This window comes from Aphelocoma coerulescens, chromosome 2, assembly GCF_041296385.1.
Source record: "Aphelocoma coerulescens isolate FSJ_1873_10779 chromosome 2, UR_Acoe_1.0, whole genome shotgun sequence".
Classification (NCBI taxonomy): Eukaryota; Metazoa; Chordata; class Aves; order Passeriformes; family Corvidae; genus Aphelocoma; species Aphelocoma coerulescens.
Window position 1 is genome coordinate 3,629,889 of NC_091015.1, and position 26,114 is coordinate 3,656,002.

The 26,114-nt window shown below is 41.8% G+C and overlaps 1 protein-coding gene across 3 annotated transcripts in view; it reads right to left on the reverse strand.

The window, feature by feature from the left end:
* Positions 1-1,157: 1,157 nt before the first annotated feature.
* The window catches only part of MINDY4 (MINDY lysine 48 deubiquitinase 4), a 67,009-nt gene continuing 42,052 nt past the window's right edge, over positions 1,158-26,114 (reverse strand). For all 3 annotated transcript variants that reach the window (XM_069006298.1, XM_069006299.1, XM_069006297.1), the window contains 5 exons: positions 23,256-23,319; positions 20,419-20,580; positions 10,970-11,150; positions 7,268-7,340; positions 1,158-2,442 (listed from right to left, as the gene is read on the reverse strand). In XM_069006298.1, the coding sequence (XP_068862399.1) occupies positions 2,394-2,442; positions 7,268-7,340; positions 10,970-11,150; positions 20,419-20,580; positions 23,256-23,319 (529 nt within the window). In that variant the 3' untranslated portion in view covers positions 1,158-2,393. The remainder of the gene's footprint in view (positions 2,443-7,267; positions 7,341-10,969; positions 11,151-20,418; positions 20,581-23,255; positions 23,320-26,114) is intronic.

Here is a 26,114-nt window from a genome sequence, read left to right on the forward strand (position 1 = left end):
AACAGATCCCCTGAACACATCTGCACTGCAGACATCCAGATCTCAGTCAGATAAAATCTGGGCTGTCCCAAAGCAGCTCCCTCCTGCCCCAGAGGAGCCCTTATCTGTGCTGCTCTGCTATCAGGGAGTGGGAGGTTATCTCCAATCTGACATCGTTTAAAGCTTTGAAATAAATGGTGTGGGTTTACTAGACTGGAAAAACCAGAAAGGAATTTATTGGTTCCAAAAATCTTCCAACATTTGTCATCTCCACGGTATTTACTGTCCAAATGCACCCTTCAAAATTTTATATTACAGCTGCCCTGTGAGGCAGGTGGGAAAATCAAAACTGCATTTGTTTCATGAAACAAAGTGTGGACTACAGAATACAGAAATTTCAAGAGGGAAAAAGGTTTTACATCTGGGATCTTTGGCTGTTTGGGACTCCCCAGAAACACCGAAGCTCAAGCTGAGGTATCCTAAAGGCATTACTGAATCTGCCTGCAGCTGACAGCACAAACACATCCCCAAATACACAGGGATGACAGGGTTTGCCAGAGGCCATGTAACATCCCTGCAGCAGAGTCAGGAACGAGCATGGATCTGATGCTGCTGATGTCTCAGAGGCTGAATCTCTTTGGGAGATCACATCTCACCAAGTTTTAAGAAGTTTGTCTATGTGATATGAACTAAATGGATTTTATTCCACTGGAATAAATAAAATTAAAGTAACTGGAACCCTGAGATGCTTTACTGCATATAATGGCTTTAAACTGATAGAAAGCAGGTTTAGATTGGATATTAGGGAGAAATTCTTCCCTCTGAGGGTGGGCAGGCCCTGGCACAGGGTGCCCAGAGAAGCTGTGGCTGCCCCTGGATCCCTGGAAGTGTCCAAGGCCAGGTTGGACAGGGCTTGGAGCCACCTGGGATAGTGGAAGGTGTCCCTGCCCATGGCAGGGGGGTGGAATGAGATGATCTTTAATTTCCCTTCCAACCCAAACCATTCTGTGATTCTATGACAGACAGTTTGGTGTGAATGGGAAGCAAAGGGGGAGGCAGATCTTCATCCAAAGACCATTTAAACCTTTCTGGTACTCCTTTATAACTTATATTCAGGTTGGTTTTCAAATCTAACTCCAGTGTTAACTTCCCAAGATCCCTATTTGCACAGTCAGTTTGGTATCTCCACCCTACACCCAGAACAACACTGAATTTTTGCTGGAAATAGATTTTGTACTCATTTTTCAGGACCCAGAGGAGTTTCCACACTGACTAGGAAGAAGGTGCTACAATAAACATCAGAAACTAAAAGTCCTTTATTGAACTCTCATGAAATATTCACTCTCAGGAGAGAGGAATAACTCTAGAAACACCATTTATCTACCTTTTTTTCCCCAAGGCATTTTTTCCATTCTTCAGTACAGTAACTTGCTCCAATTTCGGTAGAGTGTTGCTAAAACAGAATTAATCAGAATACAAATTGTGGCTTCAGTACCTCAGGATCCATCTCCACCTCATTCCAGCACACACACTTTATTTTACCATGGAAACTGGCACCTATCACAGATAGGCACCAGTTGAATTTCAAAATGACACAACTCTTCTGTTTTCTTGTAGTTACGAAGAAGCAAACCCCAGATCTAACCTGCCACTTGGGTGTACATAAACCCTGGTGTAGAAATAAAGGTATAAATGTAAAGATACCGATACAGCTGCCTCTTACCAGAAAGAAAAATGAGCTATATCAGCACGAGGCACTGTTACACACCAACTGCACCCAGTACTAGGAAGGTACTAATGGCATTATTTTGGTAACACAGAACCACAATCCTTACTGCAAATTTATGACACAACGAGGACTTGGTCTAGGCCAGGCTTCCCCTGAAAAGCCCAGATGGTCACCAACCTATTTAGTGCAAAATGAGGCTTGCTAACACCAGGCAAAGAGGTGAACATCTGTTCCTTGGATGATGTTTTGTAGTGGCACTGGAGTTCTGTCAGGGGAGAACAAGGCAGGACAGAGAAGGCTGTAAAAGTGAGAGGAATCTGGGTTCAGCATCTCCCATCAGATGCTTCCAAACAATTGCAGGATACAGAGTGGATCCAGAAGGAGACCTCAAGGGGACGTTGACGACTTCTCTGCTTCATCTGTAACCTTGATTTGGTGGTGGGAACCCAGCCTGCCCTCAGGAGCTTTATGCTAAAGGCAGTGACGAGGAATTTACGTCAGTGTTGTTTATATTGTAAGCAAAATATCTGAAGCACGAGGTGACTGAGGTGAAACTCTGCCAGCCTGTAACCTTGTCATTCTTCCTCATCTCAAACTGCCCCATTTCCTGCATTGGTGGGAATAGGAATGTGCTAATTCAGTCGTTTCCTCTTGGTCTTCCCAAATAAAGTGCAGCTCACATCAGTCACAAGATGGGTTCCGTGCCGTTCCAGTCAATGACAGCTCCTTGCCACCTAGAAATGAAAGCAAGCCTTTGACAACCATCAGTTCATCACTGGAAAGGCAAACCCACAGCCCTCAACCACCCAAGGAACCTCAGAGAGATTGGGATGGGCTTTTTTGGGATAACTAACCATATATCAGTGGGAATGGAGCAGAAGTGAGGGAGTTGTACCCCCTGATTTGAGGTGCCAAGGTTGGAGGTCCCTGTCCTGACCCTCCCTCCAGCCTCTCCTGGGAAACATAAAGTCCTCAGCAGCAGCTGATTCACAACAAGAACCTTCACGTTGGACAGAATAATTAGGGAATGCCCAAGATGGGTACAAGAATTAACCCCAAATAACCAGAACACTCAGTGTCAGCTGTCAGTAGATAATTTGCACCCTCCTGTTCAGCTCTGATTAGGAGCCCTCTGACTCTGAGATCCTGTGCCTGGATCATTTCACTGAGCACCTCTCTTTGCTCCTGACCTTGGCTCCTCCAAGCATTCCACGGCTCATTTTAATGGTGATGTTTCACTTTTCCTGTGCTGAGGTTTTGCCTTTCTCTGCCCTTATTCCTCCTTCAGAATGGCACTGAAGATGTACACTGGGAACAGTGTTTCCAGGCCAGTCTGGACCCTTCCATGTTCTTAATTCCTGGCTCTGCACTGGCTGCCACATCTCAGCTGCCCACCTCAGGAATGGGACTGAATGCAAAGGAGGCACCAACCCTGAATTTGCCACAAAATGTGTTTTCAAACCATGGCAAAAGACAAAGATCTGCCCCCAAACCTGGTGAAAGCAGGATGATGCTGTCCAGTCACGTCCCTGAAGTGAGTCACCTGACCCCTCATGGCATGAATTCACCCTTGGCTGTGGCTCTTCTCATTTGCAAGGTCATGGTCCACATTTTCTGGGAACTAAACTGTTGCATTCCCAGTGCTGAGTAGATCTATTCAAAATACCTATTCTGAAAATCTGTCTCAGAGTAGTAAGACCTCGGTGAGGGGGTGGAGGGAACAGTGAGCTGCCAGTGCCACATTCTTTCTGTCACTGAGGACAGGATGTGTCAGCAAGGGTATGGCAGCTCAGTCCTTGTGCTGAGCAAGCCAATTAAGCGTAAAGCAAAACCAAAAGCTGAATTCATGCAGTCTTCAGGGCAGTGTCTCAAAGGAAGTGACCATCTGAGGGCTGTTGTGAAATTCTTCCCTTCTGTTTTTTACATTGCTGAGAAAATAAAAATCGAAACAATTGCAGAGATTGTCTCCATCCCAGGAATACTTAGCAGGAATACACAGCAGAGATGCTTCGCATCTTAAGTTAAAATATGTTTCATGTGTGGATATTCAATTTAGTCTGGCATTTGTCAGAGGTGAGAGCTGTCCCTGCCAGAGGTTAGGAATGTCACCCCTTAAAAAACCAAATGGAAAATAAAATTGCCACCTTCTGTCCCCATTGGATTTTTCAGGTAATGGCATCAAATCATCCCTTATCTTTGTCTCCAATCTTCCCAAGGCACAATTTTGTATCTCGCCAGGGTGATTAAAGCTTTGAGAGGGATCCACAGAGGCCCCACAGAGGCCAAAAGACACCAGATGATATCTGCTCTGAGCCTGCACTGTGCCCTGTGGAATTACCCACATTGCTGACACCACTTTTGTGGTTGGTAAGGATGTTGTTAATCACTGTGCAGTGAGGAACTGGCCTTTTTTAAAACAGGCTTTCCACAAAGAGCTTCAACAGAATATAATTTTGAAGCAGGACTGAAGGTAACTTTCAGAACAAGCCTCATCTCCTGGGTTTATTTTCAAACCATTTTTTAGACTGAAAAGCAGCCTTTGGCTGTTTGCTTCTATGAGACAAAACTTTTTTCCCCTCTTGCATCTGCACAAGAAAAGGTGTCAAAGAGTGAGGAATCTCACTCCAGGTGCTGAACAAGTCTTTTATTTACAAACAGATACAAAACCTCCTGGGCAGCGCAGGGGATCACCTCCCCAAACTATCCTGCCACAGTGTAATTCACAGTGAGGCATTTTCTAGCTGCTGATTCAATTATGATTTATCAGATTAGCAAAAGGAAAACTACATTTGACCCATCTGCTTCAAGCACAACCTCACCCAAGGGTCACAGAGTTAACGGGAACTGAAGAGGAACAGGTCAGGCCCTGAACAATGCTCAGCCTGGAATAGCACTCAGTGAGCATCTCCTGTGCTGATAATTTGGTATTGTTTTGGAGCACATCAGTATCTCAGGGTGGAATGCCCAGGCTCTGCTCTTCTCTTATCCACTAAATTCCCTCTGGGTGTTTCACTTCACAGCCAACAGGTGAACTCAAGTACGCCCCAGCCCCACTACCACAGAGGGTTAATAAAACACACTGCTGAATTCAGGTTAAAATATCAGATCAGAGTTTGGTTCCCCTCAGGCAGAGCCAACAGATATTATTTCCCCCAATGCTGAGGATCAGGACTGTGATATAAGAGTATTCCTCAGGGAAGAACAGGATAAGTTGTCTGCACGGCAGCTCCAAAACAACTCAGGGATGCACATTCCAGACATCCCTGGGCCAGAATCCGACTGCTGCCACAGATGTCTGGGGCTGAGAGCCACAAGAAAAGCACTTGTAACTTGTCCATTTTTTGGTTACAGTGATACCTGGTGGTGACTGGTCATTCCAGAGCCAGCTGAAGGGTTACCTGCTTTAAACTCAGAACTAAACTTCTCTGATGTTTTATACAATAGGGACTGAAAACATGAGCCTCCTCCTCTGGCAGAAGCAAAACCACCCTTCTCTTCTGATAATAATAACATTAACAGTATTATCTTGATATTATTATTATTATTATTATTATTATTATTATTATTATTATTATTATTATTATTAATTATTATTATTATTATTATTATTATTATTATTATTATTATTATTATTATTATTATTATTAAAAACTGAATGCCAAACCAGCCTACTACCTATGGAGTTTTCCCTTTAGGAGAGGGTAAGAGAACAAACATCAGGCAGATGTGAGGCACAGAACTCACTCTGTGTTACAGGATGGTGGTGCTCAGATATTGGGATAAGCAATGGGCTTGTCATGGATTAAACCAGAACTGAGGCATGTGAACAGAAGGAAAAACCCCCAATTAACAATAAAACCAATTAATGATAGTTAATTGTCCTAGTTTGATTCTTCAGACTGTGAAATTCTTCACTCTGCCTGAGAAATTATCCTGCATTTTTTGATGAGAGAAGTCTGATATGGAGCTTCATCATGAATTCTTCATCAAAATAAGTAACAGCTCTTTGCTTTATGAAAAATTAATTCAGGAGTATTTTCCATGATAGAAAACATCCCTTTTTTTACCTGCCAAATTGTTAAAATGTTGGTTACTTGGCTTGGTTTTTACTTTTCCTTATATACTGTTCCACAGCTGGAAGAAAAAATTCTTAAAACAAAAAGGAAAAATTTAACATGAAAAACCTTTTGCAGCAAGGCCACGCTTAAATAAATACCCTCAAAGCAAAGGGAGAACACTGAAAACAAGGAGCCAGACTGGCCAGGGTAAATCAGACAGTGCTGAGAATACTACAAACAAAATAAATTGACACTGGAATTTGCTGGTAATGTACTTCTCCAGCAGATTAAAGCAGGGAACTTAAAATAAACAAAAAGCAGCACTACCAACACTGTATAACTCTGACACAATGCCAGGAATGGAAGATATTCTAAGACTTTAAGTAGTTGCATGCATTATTCTCCCCGTGGGGCTTTCTGAGGTTATACATTATTTATTTGAGTTTGCAATCATGCTTAAGTGTCACTGGAAATGAAGACTCAATAAAATCTGTATGTGCAGGAAGGCTGGACTGATGTCACTGCTGTCACCTTGCAAGATGCCTCTTCTAACTTTCAGTGACTTTCTGATCATTGGCAGCCACTGTCCTTATTTATTTGTTTTCTGCTGGGTTTTTTTTTACAGAGCAAATTGTAGCAAGGACAGGAGAGGAACTGCAGGAGAAACCTGAAGCTGCCTGGCTCGCTGATAGAACAAATGTTATGGTCTCTGACAATGAGGCTTTCACTTCTTGCTCCAGAGATATTCAGATAGTAACTTCCAAAGCCATGCTGGAATTCACATAAAGCTGAATTTTCTGCCCAGCTAAATTTCTCCATTTGGCTTCCTCCATGCCTCACTAAGCTGAAAATGTTCCCATTAACTTCAGTATGACTTGGATGAATTGCTTACACAGGCCTCAAAGTGCCCACGAAAATCCCAAAATGACAGGAACTAACCTCGTATTTAAGGAGAGAATATGAGCTAAGAACTGTCATGAATGACTGCACAAAATGTGCTGTTTTGTGGTCCTGACAAAGCCTGTGCTGTCCACAGACAGCTGGAGAAAACTGAGACTGTTCAATGGGGCTTCATGATATTGAAAATAACACCCAGGTTGCCCCTTTTGTTCTTCAGAAAAGACTGATGAAAATAGAATAAATTTCCTCCTTTTCTCATTACACCTCTGCAACAGGCATCAAGCACTTTTGGGAATCTAAATTTAGATCTACTGCAGCCAAGCTGTGCTCTCTGACTGGATTTGGCTCAGTCAGTTCTTGGTGATGTAGTGAAGGTCCCTCTAAGAACGAACACCTTGGACAGTTCAATGTGAATTACAGTAACACATAATTAAATGTGTAATACTTACCACAGCCTGGCCCATTCAGATCCTTTCTGATTTTTAAGCAGTGATTTTTCAGCTTTACTTGCTGAAATATTCTTTTTGACTCTATAGCCTCACTTGTGTGACTTGTATCAACAACTGAATATATCTGTATGAAAAACTGTAATTTCACTTACTTTGTCCTAATACAGTGCTCAAGTGGAGGAGTAAGATCATTTTCTTTATTTTCAGGGCACACCTGAGTTGTATCTGCAGAGAGATAACAGACATTGTTAGTGGCTGGGGGAATTTCTATTCATGCAGAACCCCACAGAAAAACTTCTCAGACGATTTGAGCCCAACCACTGCCACATCCACCACTGATCACCACGCCTGAGCCAGGTTGGATGACTCACACAGAGATGGTTTCAAGGAAAACCACAGATCAGAAAACGAAATACTGTGCTGCAGGGCTGTCACAAGGCTTTTATTTTGCAACTGATGTTGTAATTACTGAGTAACTTTTGTTACTCAAATGCTAAGGACAGTGGTAGTGCTACACTTGAATAGGAAACCGCAAGTCCAGTTTGAACTGGATTAGGACTCTCACCCTGGAGAAGAAGATTGCCCCTTGACTGTTCAGCAAGCAATGCACAGACAGGAGAAGATGATGCTGTGTGGGATATCAGAGAGCCTCCCCAGGCTGTGAGCATTCCTTTGGGACCAAGAGGCAACTGCAGGGCTCGGGGAAAACAGAGAGGTCACTGTCTCAGACATGGCATCTGTCAACAGTGAAAGTAGAGCTGAGCTTCCCAGGGACAAAACATCCTGCCACCAGCTTGGATGTCAGTCTGCTCAGCTGTTTCCTGTTTTGGAGTCAAACATTTAAACTGCAGCAGACCAGGGTTTTTTTCTTTCTTTCTTCTTTTCTGTCTGTCACCCAGCCAATGGACTGTGAGCAGCACACCATGCCAAAGCAGGGTGTAGGATTTGGGTCTGCTTCAGTGAGACTGATGTAGACAGGATGGGAGGGGATTGTTCTGACATTCACAACTGCCAGTCTCAGATCTATCTGGCTCTCTTGTGTCACAGAAAGGACCTGGCTCTCCCTTGTGTGTTGATCTGATGGGTACAAATGCATGCAGAGAACTCTGGATGACTGCAAGGGCTGGAGTAGAGGGAAATGGACAATATTTAAAAGTACATCAAGTACTGGTGTTTTTCCTCTAGATCCTCAGGAACTTAAGAGGCACATAGGAATCTTTTAAGTTTAAAAGAACCTTTTTTGTCATAATATTGAAGAGTTTGTAACACAAAATTTCAGAATAATAGAAGTTGGAAGCTCTAAGATCATCAAGTCCAAGCATCAACCCAGCAGCACCACCACGTTCACCACATAACCCATGACTCCAAGTGTGGAAATACTGTAACACCCAAGTGCCACATGTACACGTTTTTTGAACACTTCCAAGGATGGTGACTCCACCACTTCCCTGGGCAGCCTATTCCAAGGCCTGACAACCCCTTCTGTGAAGAAATTTTTCTCTAAACCTCTCCTGGTGCAACTTAGGCCACTGTCCTGACCATAGTGCTGGTAAGAGGACAGGCACATGGCGTGACTGCCCCTCCCAGTCATTGCCAACTCTGATGAATTTTGTCATTTTTAGACTTGAATTCTTCCAACAAAAGGTTTAAATGGAGTGTTTCCATAACAAAGAAATATGAAAAAAAGTATCATAAAGGTGTATCTTACAGGAACAGGCAAGGAATATGTATATTCAACTTCTAGGTAGTGAGAAACTGAGCACCAGCACTGTTACAGCTCTTCTCTGCCTATCCAAAATTTCTAATAAATGCAAAGATTTATTATTATTTTCCTCTCTTTATGATGGTATGTTGATGTCATTAACCTGCTTTTATGAAGGAACTTTATATTTCTTGTCTCCATTTTGGGAAATGGCTAAGTATGAAAAGCAAGGCAAATTCTCAATGTGAAGTAGCAATTGCTGCTACTCCCAAAATAGAATTCTACTCTTCTGTCTTTTTTGCCTTTCTTGCCCAGCACAATTTCTTTACTATTTCCTGAAATGTGACCTTGATGGTAATTTTATCTAATTATAACCAGGATTCCCATTTCAAGGAATTCACCTTCTTGCTCAGGTAAAGCAACCAGCTTTGCTAATCAGCAGCAGGGAGACGTGGCTGGGGCAGTGCCCAGCTCCTCGTGCTGCATCTCCAGGTAATGCTGCCTAAACATCACCCCTGCTTGGGATTTCTACAAGGAAAATACCAGCAATATTCAGCATTCTGGCTTTTCCATCTGCTCCTGTGCTCTGGGTTTAGATGTTTGGCCAGTGTTACCTTCTGGATGTGAAGTAATTAGAGTTTTCTCCAGACCTAGCAAGGGATTACTGCACAGCCAGAGCCAGGACAGCGTTTTTGTGGAATGATGAAAATATGTGCATTTTTACTGCCTTTTGCAGAATTTCACAGATAACAAAGGATTTACTGGGACAAACCCTGGAAGGGGCTATGGCCACAACAAAGAGATATCTACAACTCCATGCACGTTTAGGCTTTGGGGAGAAACACAGAGGAATGCCATGGCAGACTGGACAGCAAAGGGAAAAATGTATACGTGCTCTGGGAAATTTCTCATCCAGGGATCTTAGAGTGCTTGGCAGATCTAGATTTTGGAAACATTCCTGGTGATGGAAAGACAGATTAGGATACCTGTTTTGGACCAGATGTTATGTGGTAGAACACAATAGAAAAAATGTGCCTCTAGTCCTGTGCTGAGCTTCATCACCCGTGTCAATTTTATCTGGGATGTGGGAACCAGCTGGCAACCAAAGTCCTGGGAAAACTGATCATTTTTTGAGCATGTGACCCCTACAGCAGAATGACAGGGGTTTTCTTTAAAATAAAAGGATAAATAACAGGCAGAAAGATGATTGAACTCACTACCATATCTCGTGAGGTTCTCAAGCCCCCAGCACTCCCAGCACATGAACAGCTTTGCCCCAGGGACTCAGGCAGAACATACAACACCCATCCTGCCCAAAAACCTGGATGTCGGTGCAAATAAGGAATAGAGACAACTTATTTCTAAAGAGCAGACTACAATAGAGTGGCTCCTTAAGATTGAGAAGGAATGTGGTTATCAAAGAATCACAGATGAGATTGTATAAAAATACCAAAGGAAAGAAAACAAAAGGTAGGTAGGGTATTATTAGCAAACAGGGATTTAGTGGTGGAGAACATACTGAAGTAGGTGCTTTCTAAGGACCAGAATACTCATCCAAATGCCCTCCAGTTGGAGAAATATGTAGTTACTGTAAAAGCAGCTGTGTAATTTGGCATGGTTCCCTGAAAGGAGTGTAACAAGCTGGAAGACCTTCTGCAGGCTTGTGCTTCCAGACAGGTAAGAGACAAAACTCTTTTAGCAGATTACTGGCATCTTCTTGCCTTGGAGGCAAGGATTTCACGTTTCCTCACCCTATGTGCTCATTTTCCTACAGGCATTTAGGGTGAGGAATGGGAGGCCTGCACTTTCTGCCTGTAGAAACGATGTGAGATGATGTGAAGGAGAATGGGAGTAGTAAAATACATTTTATGGTCCTGGGAGTGTGAGTAAGGCAGAGATCACAACCTGTTCCTTGGGAATCAGTGCCACTGAAAGATTTGCCAGTGTGTATAAAGTGACACACGATCACTTTTAACCCTTTCAAGAGCTTATCCTCAAAACCTCCTCGCGAAATATAATTAATCACCACAACCAATTACGGAAATTAGGGAAATTAACATTCACTGCCTGCAACCATCACTTTTTCTATTATTGGATCCTTCTTTCTGCCCCCATCCCGAGGTGAAATGCAGAGTCAGGGAGCTGCACATACCCACTGTCAACCGTATCTCTTCATCCTGGTTGGCCAAGCCATCGTAGTAATAGAGATCAAACCTCCGTCCCGTTTTCCACTCACTGAGCAAATCCTTTTCCAAACAAAACAGCACACTGAAGTGGCTTTCACTGCAAACCAGCCAAATTGGGTACTTAGGGGTCTTCAAGTAACAACCAACCTAGAAGAAAAATAGAGAATATTAGGGTATCACAGGGGTTGGGGGGAGAAAAATTCATTGTGGAAAACATAGAATTTGTAAGATCATTTGTTTATTGTAGTCTACAAACACTAATGAAGGCTCATTATAGACTGTTGATGAAGCACACCAGGATAGCTCTGGTAAATCAGGAAGCATATAAAGCAAATATTAGGCCTTGAGTTATGGCAGGTAATGAAATGCAGCTGTCGTGCTCTTACAGCTGTAAGATCAGATCCCAGATGAGCTGAACCAAAAGGAAGCCTGTCCTCTGCAACAGCTGTAAAACCACAGTGATTTTAGGTCAGGAATAGGACACTGGATCAATGGGAGGCTGTGCTGTCATTCAACAATAACTGGAAACCAGGTAAGAGACTACAGGATCTCAGGTGCCATGAGACATCCCTGCCTGGGCAACTCAAATGAGCCCAAAATCTCTTCCTGGATAAAAAATGTAACACATTCCCTTCACTTTATCATCTTCTAGTTCACAGTCCAAACACGTATTTTCAGCTATAGAAGAATGCAATACAGAATTTGTTTTGCTTCATTATTCTAAAAAATGAAATAGGTTCAGGTGAAAAAAAAAAACTTTAACAAAATCCTTTTCTAAACCTTTGTCCTTCTTTTGAAAGTGTATCTATAAATAACCTGAATATTCTGTAAGAAAGTGCATAAAAACAACTTCCATAGTCATTCACAGATGTTTTAAACTAGAATACTGCAGAGATTTAATCTATAAGGGATGGAGGAAGGGGATACCAACAGCACTGCAGCTGGGCTTTGTACCTTGGAGAAATGGCTTAGGGAAACTGAAATCTGAAATTAAACATTTTGCTTTCAGCCATTTTGCTCTCAGGACTTTTTTCACTGAAAAACCCCTAGTGGAAAATGAGTGACTTTTAACAGAAAAATTCTTACACATGATTTCTAGATAGAGATTTGTGCATGCAGCTCCCACAGTGCAGCCCTCAGGTCTTCACCACGGGCACAGGGGCAAATGGCAAATGCCAGAAGGAAGAAGCTAACATTAATTCTGTTGCAATCAAAACTCTAACCAGCACCCTAAGTGATAAGGAGTTTGTGTTTTCATCTTGATTGATGTTTAGAATTTATATCTGAAGTGTTACGAGTGTGAATTCAGCTGCCTTCCCCAATGAGAATTTCTTCTGATGTTAGATAACAAGTCTCCAGCTAATTAAGTAACTGTTCCCTGACTCATTACTTTGCTAATATCTATTTAAAACAGCCTTTTATACATCAGTTTTGCTTTTTAAGTAAATTCTTGGCTCAGAAGTAAAGAATTTTTTTTACAAGCTTCCAATAATACTCATAAGAGGAGTTATCAAAAAAGAAAATACGGAGTTTCAACAAAAGATGGCAAATTAGAGGGACACAGATGAAAGCATTCAGTCTCACAAACATGCATATTTTAATATGCAGATAAGTCAAAGCCAAAAAGAACAGCCAGTCTCCTCCTAAAAATGTGTTCTTTCTATGTTTGTCTGCAAAAGCAACTTCCCAGCTTCATCAAACAACATTTGACAAAGATTAGAGAGATACAGAACTTTCAAAGCCACGTCCACTCCAGCTCTCACTCACATGAACCATCCCCCCCCCCAAATCCAGGACAAACTGTTCAGATGATTGAGGGCTGTAGGAACATTCTCCAAAAATGTGTAGTTTTCAATTACAATCTTTGCAGAAAACAGCGAGGGCATGAACTCTAAGACAACAAGGAGAGTCTAAAAATATTGTAGCTTAAATCCTCCTCTCCCTAGGAAGGGAGAAGTCTTTGTTTTGGTTACATCAATTTAACCAGCTGAGGATTAGCTGCTGCCTTTGACATCGAGATGCAAAACACATTTTGTAGAAAATACAACATGGAACCATGCTGCTGACAAAGTAAGGACCATCCTCACAGTGAGGATTCCTTCAGCTGCTTCTTCAAGCATCAGCTGTTGAGTGGAGTAGAGTCACTGAGTCACTTAGGCTGGAAAAGACCTCCAGGACCATTGAGTCCAACCTCTGACCGAGCACCACCTTGACAACCAGACCAGAGCACTGAGTGCCACATCCAGTGGTTTCTTGAATACTCCCAGGAATGGGGACTCCACCACCTCCCTGGGCAGCCCACTCCAACATCTGACCACACTTTCAGTGAAGAAATTCTTGCTGATGTCCAGCCTGAACCTCCCCTGGTGCAGCTTGAGGCCATTTCCTCTTGTCCTGCCCCTTGCTGCCAGGGAGAAGAAGCCGACCCTCACCTCACTACACCCTCCTGTCAGGGAGTTCTAGAGAGCAGTAAGGTCATCCCTGAGCCTCCTTTTCTCCAGGCTAAACACCCCCAGCTCCCTCAGCAGCTCCTCACAGGACTCACTCTCCAGACTCTTCCCCACACACAGAATTATGCCCTATTTTACTGGTGAGGCCTGAGTGCTTCCTCAACTGCCTGACCAGCCTGGCTGGTGGTAGTGATCCTGGAATAAAACCTGGAATCAAACCTGGAATAAAACCTGGAAGCAGGACAAGAACAGGCAGGAACACCCAGTGTTCTGACTCCTCAACAAACTGCTCAAACTCAGCAGTGTCTGTGTCATCCACCAAGAACCTGACAGAGATCGGGGCTGACAGAGACCCCTTCTTTTCAGTGTGTTCCCTACGACTGTAAGGCTGAATTCCAAAGGCAAATCAGGGATATGTGACTTGCACCCTTTTTATTAAACACTATTTTTGATAAGGGCTCAATGGCTGTATTTTTATCACTATTCAAGTTTTGGTTTTCAAGCAGGCTCATTAATCACCTTCAGGTGAAAGGAGAGTAAGGGGGGAATGAAGGAGGTGTCCTTTTGTGCTGCATGTTTCCAGTTCCTATGGAGACTTCCCTAACCCCGATCCTCTCCCTTACAAAGCCCTCAAGAATGCTTATAAGTTTCAGGGACACCGTTCTGATCAAGTTTTCAAAAGCAAGCCCCTTCAAAGGGCTCATTCCCCATCTGACCTCTGACTTTGGCGTGTATTCACACGATGGCGAAACTCAACCTACAGACAAATATTTATTGCTGGAAAATTATTCCAATAGATCTGCCAGAGTGAGTGGATGGTAGCTCACCATTAGGCTTTAATTTGTCCCTTGAGCAAGGCCATCTTTTGTCATGAGCATTCCAAAAGGAACAAGAGAATGTGGGATCAAAACCAAGCAGGATAACTGGATATGGCCAATCTGATGGCATTATTCTCCAGGAGTTTTATCAGTTCATGTAATTTCACCTCCTTGTTTGTGGGACTTTACTATTCATTTTCGAGTTATAATCAATCATTCCTTGCTTTATGTGTCTTTCCTTGAATACAGCTGCTAGAGATGTTTATTTGAGAAGTAATCACAGTGTGTAATGGTTCCACGAAGGGCTGGGTTCTGTCAAATTGAGGAATTTCTGGTAGTACTGAATCCCGTACAATTGACAGACAAAAGGATAATTACACAAAGCTTTCAGAGCTACAGGCAGCAGCCTATTGTTTGTCCTGTCAGTGTTTTATTCCCCACAGCTGCAATGACCTTTACTGAATGAATATTAAACAATGTTCCAGGGGTGTTAAGAGTGAAGTGTCAGTGGTGTAAAAACCTCTTCAACAGCCCTTGGGGGAGCAGGAACCCCACTGACCCAGGTCACCCATTCCACCAGCCCCACTGGAACACCAGGTCAGCCCCATCACTACTGTATTTGCAGACAATTAGGGGACACTGTGAGGGTAAAGTTATTGCCATTGCTGAGCACTTGATCTCAATCAGCTTGAGAAAAATAAAATTAAGGCTTATGAGATCTGCCATTCAGAGTATGCACTATGCCAGGTGAGACAGAAATTGAGGAGGTTTTAGCCATACATTTATAAAATAATAGCAAACACTACTGCTACACTGGAGCCCTAGGTAATTTCTCTGCAGCTTTGGATCCTTTTTTTTTTTTTTAATAGAAAAGGAAATCTTTCTGATCATGAATTGGGAGGGGGGTGGGGAAAGGACATGACTGAAGAAGAACAGAAAGAGATGTGTTAAATCCTAGGACTCCCAAAGAAAAGAAGAGACTCCTGGAAAGCACTGGCTTCTGATTAAAGTTCCCTTATGCTACCATGCTGTAAAAAGCAGCAGATGTGGCACGGAAAACAGACCTCAGGGTGCCAGGCAGCTTCAAGAGCTTTTCTTTATCCCTGTCCCACTCTGCTGCTCTTCTGGAATGTCCCACCAAGTGAAGAAATTTTGAGGAAGATTCAGACCCTCACTCAGATGTCAGCATTTTGCCATTCCCTCAGAGTTTATAGCCCACTTCAGGGAGTTAGATCACTGCAATGACGAGGACAGGGCAGGATTCAGCCCACTGACCTCTTCTGTATTTATTTCTAGGCCCTCTAATGCAGGTTGGCCTTTAGGCTTTGTCTATAAAATCAAATAAGGAAGAGATGGGTATTGTCAGAAATTTAGACCCCTCCCATTCACTAGTGATGCAGGGAGTTGGCTGGACCTTTACCTGAAGGATTTTCGGCCTAAAAAGCACCTAAAGTGAGATGGGATAAGTCCAGATCCAAAGGTAGGTGTTTATAATCCAGAGAGACAGGTGGGCAGTATCTGACATCATTTTCTGCTTTATCTGTTTGCAAAGCATGCAGAGCTCTTCTAAACATGTGGGCTTTGTTATTCCTATTGTCTTAAAACAAAAACTCTGTCATTCTGTTTCATTTGGAAGGATGTTGACAGGGAAGCAATGCCAATACCCCAGCAACAGTGAGTGGCCCCTGGGAAAAATAACTGGCCATAACTCAGAGGACAATAGGACTTCATTAAAGAAAATTTCAGTTCCAGGCTAGAAAGGGAGATGTAAAAACAAGGAATGAAGAACAGACTTTCTCAAAGGCCAATGCTTTGTCAGCCTTCTTTCAGTCACATTTGAATGTACTTCATGTTTTTGCCCGCAGTGATGCTCACAAAAGTCTTACATAAATAGCAGCTTCCTTTGCTGCATCTACAGGGCACAATATTTACCCCCCATTCCCAAAAAATAAATGGAAAATTGAAGCCAACCATCAGTTTCCAGTTTGCCCTTGCATGTTTTTGTGGCTAGCTTCTCAAACGAGGTGGTTAAATCCTTCTTTCTCAACTTTCCCCTCCACAACCCCACCAATGGCCTGGCTTGAATCCAGCCCATCTGATGGGGACAAGAGATTGTTTGGGAGACACATTTCCCTGGGAAGATGGTTATAGGAGGGACATTCCACAGGGCAAAAAAAAAACCCAGGTGAGGTGCCAGGAGACAGAGCATGTGTGCTGAATTTCATAATTCAAGCAGGCCTTGTCACAGCACAGAGTGGTTTCTTCAAAAAGACCAAAGATAATATTTCCCATCTGTGGAATTTTAATGAATAAATTCTGTTTCTTTCTGTTACTTTACTCTTTCATTTTGAAAAGAGACAGGGAAAATGTGTGTAGCTTCTTTGTCAATGCCCTCTCTGTTTTCAGAGAAGCAAAAACTAAAAAGCACCAGTCCCTTGAAATGCTGGGCAGGGATTGGGACACTATCAGGAGTCAGAGTAGGGTGAATTTGGGAGGTCAGACAACAGGAGGTTTAACTGCCAGGACAGCTTAAAGCAGGAGAGAATTGGTGAAAACAAAGACAAATCAGAGAGAAGGTTCAAAAGAGACAAATAACCTTGATTATTTCCATTATTTCACATACAACAGCACACACCTAAAGTGGTTTCAAAAATAATTTCTGCAGGATGGTGAAATTATCAGCCAGCACCACACTGCCTTTAAAATGAAAGATTCAGACCTGTACTCATCCCAGTTCAGCCAGGAGCTTACTGGCTGATTTACTGGGATAAGCACTTTGACTTTTATTCACCTGTTACCCCTCTCAGCAAAGTGGAAATGCCCCTCTTGCAAAGCACAGATCTGCTAACAGGAAATGGCATATAAATGCTATACATTACTGTTATTATTATCATTATTCAAGTTAATTGTGGTGTTTATTAATTGGTTATTAATATTATTAAAGAATTAGCAAGTTATTAAAGATAATGATAATAACAGTAACTGTTAAATTTATTACCTGAGAATGCAGATTATTTTTCCCCTTTTCACTGTTATTAAATGACCTGGCATAAACACAAGGCATCTCTGTTTCCATCCCTTTCTACTTTTAATGTCACAAGACATTTTGAAAGGAAGAATTTCATCATTCTAAGTCTTTTCACCTGCAATTTTAACGTGGCATTTAGGCCAAAGGCTCTGACCCAAATGCAGGGATTTTCTCACCCAGGAGTGCTAAAATTGGTCCTGCCCACTCCTGTGCCTCATCCCCTTCTCTGAGGTCTTGTCCCTGCTGAGAAACCACTCAGCTTCCCTGAGACTGAACTGCTGCATCCTGCAGGTCAGCAGACTGAGGAAACCTCCACCCATTTCACGTGGAAATGTTTCTATTGCTTGAAGTGCTCTAAATAAATCCCAGGAAACCTAAAATCTTGATTTGGACTTCTAAATTAAATGTGTAAGACCACACAGAATTGATATTGCTTAAATATGGGCTTAGCACAAAGAAAAGAAACCCAAAGCTGTGTAACTTGCCAACTGAAAAGTAGCAGAATTGGACTTTCAGCTTTTTTTTTCCCATTACAATACGGACTCACTGTGAAACTAAACATTTGCACATGAAACAGATGGAATGGATCCATCTGTCATTGGGAAACAATTTGCAGCAAGTAATTACACTGCAAAAACTCCACGGAGCTCGGTGATATGTCAGGGCTGAGAGTGATGGTTAAACATTAACAACTCCAGACAAATTACTTGGGGCACACGTTTTTCTCATCAGCAAAGACAACACACGATCCACTGGAAGAGATGAATGGATGGGGAACAGAGGGATTCTCCAGGCAGTCGCTGGAGAAGAAGGAAGGATCATTTTGTTTTGATTTGTCACTGCTGGAGTTTGACAGGAGGATTAATTCACGTGCCCTCACAATATCTGCAACTCAGCAGCCACGCCAAGGGAACTGTGGATTTACACACAGAATGCTCCACATGTCAGAAAAATGAGATAAAATGGTAGAGAAGTCTTCCTCCATGTGCCTTTGGTGCATCTGGCCTGGAATCTTGAACAGCCTGTCCTAAATGTGTCGGTCAGTTGGAACAAGTCTAGAGCAGGGCAATAAAAACAAGCTTTGGACAGGATGTGCTGATGAAAAAGGGAGGAACTGTTACATCAGCTGCAAATGCCCAGCGGATGGGGATGAATTGTTTAGGGGGCAGGTCGGATTAGGAGTAAAATTATAATCAGAGGAAACTAAGTAAATGAAGAGTCTGATTTATTAATAGTATTTCCAAACACAGGCTGTGTAGTAGATATTAAAATCTCCAAATTCACAAGGACCTGCAAATCTTTATTTGCATTTATTCATGTTTTAGAGTAGAGATGGGTGAGTAAAACTGTAAGATCAGTTATATGCACTAAAATCAATGAGAAAATGGCCATCTGAGCAAAAAGGGACTTCATGGATACAGATTTTTAAAAGAAACCCTGCTCTATAACAGGACACAAAAATATCCTGAGTTTTCCCCTGAGAGATGGGCTGGATATGACCTAAAGGGAGTTTTCTGACTCCAGTGTCTGTGATTCACCATATAGCACGCTCAGGATTTTCTTACTGCTGGAAACAAAAAATAAACCCAACCAAAAATGACAGTCCTTTTCCATGGCTGGTTTCAGTTACCAGCCTCAGAGCCACACTGTAATTGGATGCTGAGAGGAATGAAAGAGTCACTTTGAAAGACAAATTCTATTCTCAGTTCCACTGCTGCAAACTGCCACTGACATTTCTTTTTCCTGAACTGCTCTAAATTTTGTACCAGGAAGCAGAATCTGGCTCCTCACACTGGCTCCTCCACTGAAGCCACAGTGGAGACTCCCCAGTTTGGGGCCAAAGCCCACCAGAATCGGACTTTTGTCCCAGTTCTAAGCAGACATTGCCTCTGAACTGAAATGCAGAGAACACCCAGATGTTCTTAATAAAAACCAGGACAATTTGCAGCAGATGCCCAACTAGGGTAGACTCTTTAAAAAAAGGAAACTACGTCTGCTGGAGTTTCTGATTAAGTCACTGGCCTGGAAAAACAGATCCCAGCTCCTGAGTCCAGCTCCCATGCAAGAGCACAGCAGTAGAAGCAGATCCCCTCTACCACATAATTTGCAGAGTAAGTGGAAAATGGTGTCTGAATCTCTGGGTAACTTATTTTCTTTTTAGAGGGCAGGTGGGTAAGAAATAGCTCTCACCTGCCCTGACCTCATTTACCATTTTGCTACTCCTGAGTCATTTTCCTCACTAGAGAATGGAACAAATTCTGGAGTGGTGCATAACCATTTTTTGAGGGTTTAAATATTACACTGTTTATAGAAAAGAAAAAGAAGCGTGAACCAGACACAGAAGCTTATTTATTTATAGTCCATTCTATTCTGAATTAATCTGATTTGGGTACACTGATAAACTGTCCTGACTGAATTCAAGCCTTTTGTAATTTGGTGAATAATGTAAATGATTGTGTTAATTAAAAATAACAAAAGTTATAATTTTCCAGTAGCAGAAGAATGTAGCTGACTTCAACCTTACGGGAAGGAGTTAAAATCAAGCTTTGTTTTCAGTCTCACATTTACATCAGATCAGAACAAACAAATCCTTTGGTAATCACTTCCAAACTTTTACAGAGGTGATGATGCTGCAAATGCAGGTGGGACTGCTACAACTATCTAATCTAGCATCTCATAAAAGCAAGAGAATTTCAAATAATATTCTTGCATTGAACACAAAAGTGGCTGTTTAGAACAGAACATGTCTTTAAGAAAGATGTCCATCCTGACATCCTCCATCTCCTCTTGATGGAGAACTAGTGAAATGCTCACACAAGTTTTTCCTGAGGAAAATTAATAGCTGTCACTCCTTTGAAAGTTTTAATCTATCTTTTCATTTTCATAATGACTAAAATTAAAATACAACTACCTAAAGCAATTAAAGGGAACAATCCCATTGCATTAACAGCTATCTGAATTGTCTGTAATTTTTTTTTACTGGTAATAGAATCACCACTACAGCACAGAAGAGATAAAGTGAACCAAGGCAGTAATTTCTCTGCTGCTTTACTCACTCCAAGCTGATTTTAAAAGTAATTGTTTTCTTTTTAATTAAACCAGGGGAATGGAGAACATACCTGACAGACATCATAGTGCTCAAAGAGGGACAGCAAACCGATATCACTGCGACTCGTGATGCCTTTCAGAATGGTGATGTTGCCATTCCCAGAGTCCAGCTCTATCACATTGTTGAAAACATTGGACACAGCTTTGCCAGTCAAAAGCAAGTTCACCAATTCCTGTTTGGGACATGTTAAAAACAAAAACAAAAACAAAAACAAAAACAAAAACAAAAACAAAAACAAAAACAAAAACAAAAAAAACCAAACAAACAAACAAAAAAAAACCCAAAACAAAACAAAAGTCAAACAGTATTTGAACATCAGCACAAGACTGATTCAGGATTGATAAAGTTACACATCTACACGACCCCTAATTTATGTGGTTGCTTTAGGTTTATGGTTAGGATCAGGACTACTTATAAAAAGATTCCAGACACTTTGGTCAAAGTCTTCCAAAGTAAAATGAGGGAATTAGAAAATCAGGGAATATCCTGAGTTGGAAGGGACCTGCAAGGATCATCCACTCCTGGCCCTACAAAGGACACCCCAATGATCCCACCCTGTCCCTCAAAGCAGCTCTGGCAGCCTTGGGGCCGTGCCCATTCCCTGGGGAGCCTGGGCAGTGCCCCAGCACCTGCTGGGGAAAAAAAACCTTTGCCAGCTGTGTGCTGGACTTTTTGTCCAGAAGGATGCTGTGAGAGACAGTACTGAAAGCTTTGCTGAAGCCCAAATATTGAAGGAGTTTTCAATTTTCATCCTTCCAGAGGCAAACTGCTGATAATCAATTTACTCTCACAACTCTCAAACACCTCATATAAGTCTTGGTTTGGGTTTTTTTTTTTTTAATGAAAACATTTTGGTTTCCCTTCTTCTCTACAATGAAAAGTATGGCATGTCTGATATAAACTCAAAGCCTGTACAGTACTGTAGGACATTTCTGTATGTGCTTGGTGATGTATTTTGTATGTTGGACATGATTTGTTAAATTATTATTATTTCTGGATGAACTAAAGCCTCATTCAGTAAGACATTTACCCATATGGATCCAGATCACTAAGATACTGATATTTCTTAGAGATGATTGTTGATTATTTCCTCTCCAATGGAATCAGGGTGTGTTAGAGGCTAAACACACATGACGGGAGGGCATGTGCACATGTGAGCATGCCTGAAGTTCAAGAACAGAGATATGGGGTATTTTTCTTAGCTAACATCCCACCAGGGCCAGCTGGGGTGCAAGAGCATGAAACCAGAGCTAAGAGCAGGCTGTGCTGCAGCAGCGAACACCTCACTATTAATAAATAACATATGGTTAGAAACAGGAGGGGAAATAACAAAGAGAAAGTTTCCAGAAAAAATACTGCCAATTACCATGCCCAAAGACATGAATAACTCTGGTATGGCCAGTTTGGAATTGGTCTTAAAAATACTGCACACAATTATAGCTCTGCGTTTCTCCTGAAGGATTCCCCAGAGTTTATAGGTTCTTACAGATGTTTTTAGTATTTCTAATCCACCAGGGGTGTTCCAGCACCTTCCTGAGGATCCATTGTGTGGTCACAGTACAAAGTTCCAAAAGAGAAGAACATGAAGCTTTGTCTTTGGCAGCCAGAAGGGCAATAGATAGAATCATGGAATCACTGAGGAGCTGTAGTGTCAGGCATGGAACCTCAGGCACCTTTCTGAAAGGGCAGGGAGGGAACACAGCGATATCTCAGCACTCAAATCAGCCAAGGAGTCCAAAAGAGGCAGATCAGAGGAGTGTGAGGGTGATGCCATGAAGATTTTTGCCCTTTCCTTTATACCCCTGTTATACCTTTTTACAACTTCTGTATTCCTAGTGCTTTTTGCTGACATTCTTGGACTTGTTTGTTAAGCTAAGAGACAAAACATTTTAGAAGCTTTGTAGGTAGGGATCAGTGTGCCCCAGAGCCCAAGGTCCTCTCCAGAACACATTCTGTAAACTGAGATAGAACCATCCAGGGGAAGGTTCCTTGGGGAGGGGGGCTCACTTGAGCCTCTCATTGGGGAATCTTTGATAGATCTGCTAATTAGAAAAACCTATAATGATATACCCAATGTTGGGGAAGGGGTCAGAGAGGTGGAGACAGAAGACGAAGACAGAGATAAACTCGATGGGGTACATCTCGATGCACATGACCTGGACGTGTGCACCTAAGGATCCTTAAATAAATCCCAAGGTAAAATCCCTTTTCCCCTTCTAACCGTGTGTGACTCCTGATTTTAAGACCAGGAAAAGGCATCAAGGGCATGGACACACAGGTAGAGGAACGTGCAGGCCAGAAAACCAGCCTGCAAAGCAGAACCTCTGAAAGCAAAGACAACAATGTGCCAAAACATGAGGAAAAAGAATAAAGGATGAAGGAGCTTGACGCTATGGGGATACGGGAAAACACAAAAAGAAATTGGTGGAGATTTTATAGCAGCCTTCCCATACCTAAAGGGGCTCCAAAAGAGCTGGAGAGGGACTTTTCACAAGGGCATGGAGTGACAGGACAAGGGGAAATGGCCTTCAGCTGAAGGAGTGTAGGTTTAGATGGGATATTAGGAAGAAATTCTTTACTGTGAGGATGGTGAGGCCCTGGCACAGGTTGCCCTGAGAGGATGTGGACTCCCCATCCCTGGAGGTGTTCAAGAAGAGGCTGGATAGGGCTTGGAGCAACCTGAACTAGGGGAAGGTTTGGAACAAGATGAACTTTAAGGTCCCTTCCAACTTAAACCGTTCTGTGATTCCTTGACTCTGGGACTTAAAAACAAGAAATGCCATCTCATCCCAGACTTCAGTTCACAGAAGGGGCACAGGACAGCCCAAAACTGTACCTCTGACTCACCTGAGTGCAGTAGCCATGGCTGCCAATCAGGCGGTTTGTGAGCACATCGAAGTCATTGCGCACCCTGAAGAGGAAAATACAATTATATTTAAATACAATTAAATTTAAATGCAATTGCTTCTTTTCGTGAGGCACAACGTCTCTAAATCTTACAGAAAAACAAAACCACACTGTTTCCCAACCATAAATACAGCTCTGTGTTTTCTGAGTCCTTTCAAGGTGATTTTTTACATGGCAAAAAAACATTAATATATCAGCTAAACCTGTGGGAAGCAGAAGTTTGGTAGAGCTAGGCTTGAATGAAACAGCTGTAGAGGAGGAAAGAAGTCACTGTCATCACTAGGTAGAATTTTAGAAGTTAGAATTACTGCACCATTTAGGTGACAGAATCACAGAATGGTTGAGGTTGGAAGGGACCTCTGGAGGTGCCTTTGTCCACCCCACCTCTGGTACCTGCAGCCAGTTCCCAGGTCCACATCTGAATGGTTTCTGAATATCTCTAAAGAGACAGACTCCAAAATGTACCATGGCCACATATTCCAGTACTCAGATAAGATTTCCCATTTGCTATTCCTTGTAATATATCCATACCATCTACACACCACATTGTCCACGAAAAGAAGAAGAAGAGAAGAGAAGAGAAGAGAAGAGAAGAGAAGAGAAGAGAAGAGAAGAGAAGAGAAGAGAAGAGAAGAGAAGAGAAGAGAAGAGAAGAGAAGAGAAGAGAAGAGAAGAGAAGAGAAGAGAAGAGAAGAGAAGAGAAGAGAAGAGAAGAGAAGAGAAGAGAAGAGAAGAGAAGAGAAGAGAAGAGAAGAGAAGAGAAGAGAAGAGAAGAGAAGAGAAGAGAAGAGAAGAGAAGAGAAGAGAAGAGAAGAGAAGAGAAGAGAAGAGAAGAGAAGAGAAAGAAAAGAAAAGAAAAAAGAAAAGAAAAAAGAAAAGAAAAGAAAAGAAAAGAAAAGAAAAGAAAAGAAAAGAAAAGAAAAGAAAAGAAAAGAAAAGAAAAGAAAAGAAAAGAAAAGAAAAGAAAAGAAAAGAAAAGAAAAGAAAAGAAAAGAAAAGAAAAGAAAAGAAAAGAAAAGAGAAAAGAGAGAAGAGAAGAGAAGAGAAGAGAAGAGAAGAGAAGAGAAGAGAAGAGAAGAGAAGAGAAGAGAAGAGAAGAGAAGAGAAGAAAAGAAAAGAAAAGAAAAGAAAAGAAAAGAAAAAAGAAAAGAAAAGAAAAGAAAAGAAAAGAAAAGAAAAGAAAAGAAAAGAAAAGAAAAGAAAAGAAAAGAAAAGAAAAGAAAAGAAAAGAAAAGAAAAGAAAAGAAAAGAAAAGAAAAGAAAAGAAAAGAAAAGAAAAGAAAAGAAAAGAAAAGAAAAAAGCCCTCCAGGTGTCCACATTTATAGTGGTGCTGTGTGACCCCCAGTGATATGTTGTGACACCAAAGAGAAAAGTCTGAAACTGCAGTACCCGTAATTATGGAGCAATGTCTCCCCAAACTAAGTTCACTCTCTCCTAACTCGTGGAATTATTGAATTAGGGATTGGTTGATGGCCTAAACCATAAAGGTTGTAACTGAGGTTGTTTTTTATCCTGCAGGTATAATGGAATTGCAAACACTACTTTGTCCATCAATAAATGTTTAATCTAGCTTTGAGGAAAAGCAATGTACTATATTCTGGGAGAGTTATGGCAATAAAATTCACAGATTAATTAAAGAAGCTCTTTTCCTTCAGCATAAAATATGCTGATCTCAATTGTTGTGACTCCATCCTTATTTTGGTATTGCTGCTGAGGTAGAGAGAATGCCTGAATGACCATCAGCTAAAACTTAGTTATTTTACACACATCCAGGCTTCTTATTTGACTTGGGAAATCTATCCATACAAATATCCACATTTCTTGACAATTGGCACAATTACTTTTATTTTAAAAAGATGGTATTTTGTTTGTGACACAGCAGGAGTTGAATTGATGTGGTGAGGGTAAAGCCAGCTGGGAATTTCCCCTTGACATTGCTACACATGCTCCATTAAAAATTTATTTATTAAGTAAAAAGCCAGGATGTTTCCTGTCTTCACCCCAAACTTTAGATAATTATTTTCCCATAGGATTTCACTGAATGCCAAAATCAGAATTTAACATATAATTTCAAGGTTGACAGTGCTAAAGATAAATTAAAATCATTCAAATAAAGTCATAGTCATGGAATCACAATTCCCAAACTTTAGATAATTATTTTCTCAGGATTTCTTTAAATGCCAAAATCAGAATGTAACATGTAATTTCGAGGTTTACAGACCTAAAAGTATTTAAAATAATTCAGAAAAAGTCATAGTCGTGGAATCACATTTCCCACTTTGAAAAATGCATTATCCCTTTTGCAAAAACATATTTGTCCCCTTTTTAAAACTCTTATTTTAAAGGCAATTTACAAGTCAGTGTCAGACATAACAAAGCGCCACTGACGTCCCTTGCCGGTGTGAAATCAAAGGAAAGGCCGGGGAAAGTGTGCCCGTGACATGGAAAACTCTCTCGTGCACCACTGCAAGGCATGGATGGGATGATAAAAATCTTTGGATTTTGGCCATTTTTCATTTTTAGCAACGGTTTCATCTCGCCAGCGCCGCGGGCAGAGCGTCCAACCTGCGTCAGTCGGGGACGAGGGGACGTACGGCCCACACAATGGCAGGAAGCTCCCATTCCATCTGGAGGCACAAACAATATGGGAGGCTGGAGGTGGATCTCAGCTCCTCCAGGAGGAGGACAACATCTGCCTTTGCAATCAGCCCTGCTGCCGAGGAAACGGCATCAGGAGCATGGCCACGGCATTGACACCTCTGCTGAACACGTCTGGGGCTCTTATTCCTGCCTGCCCA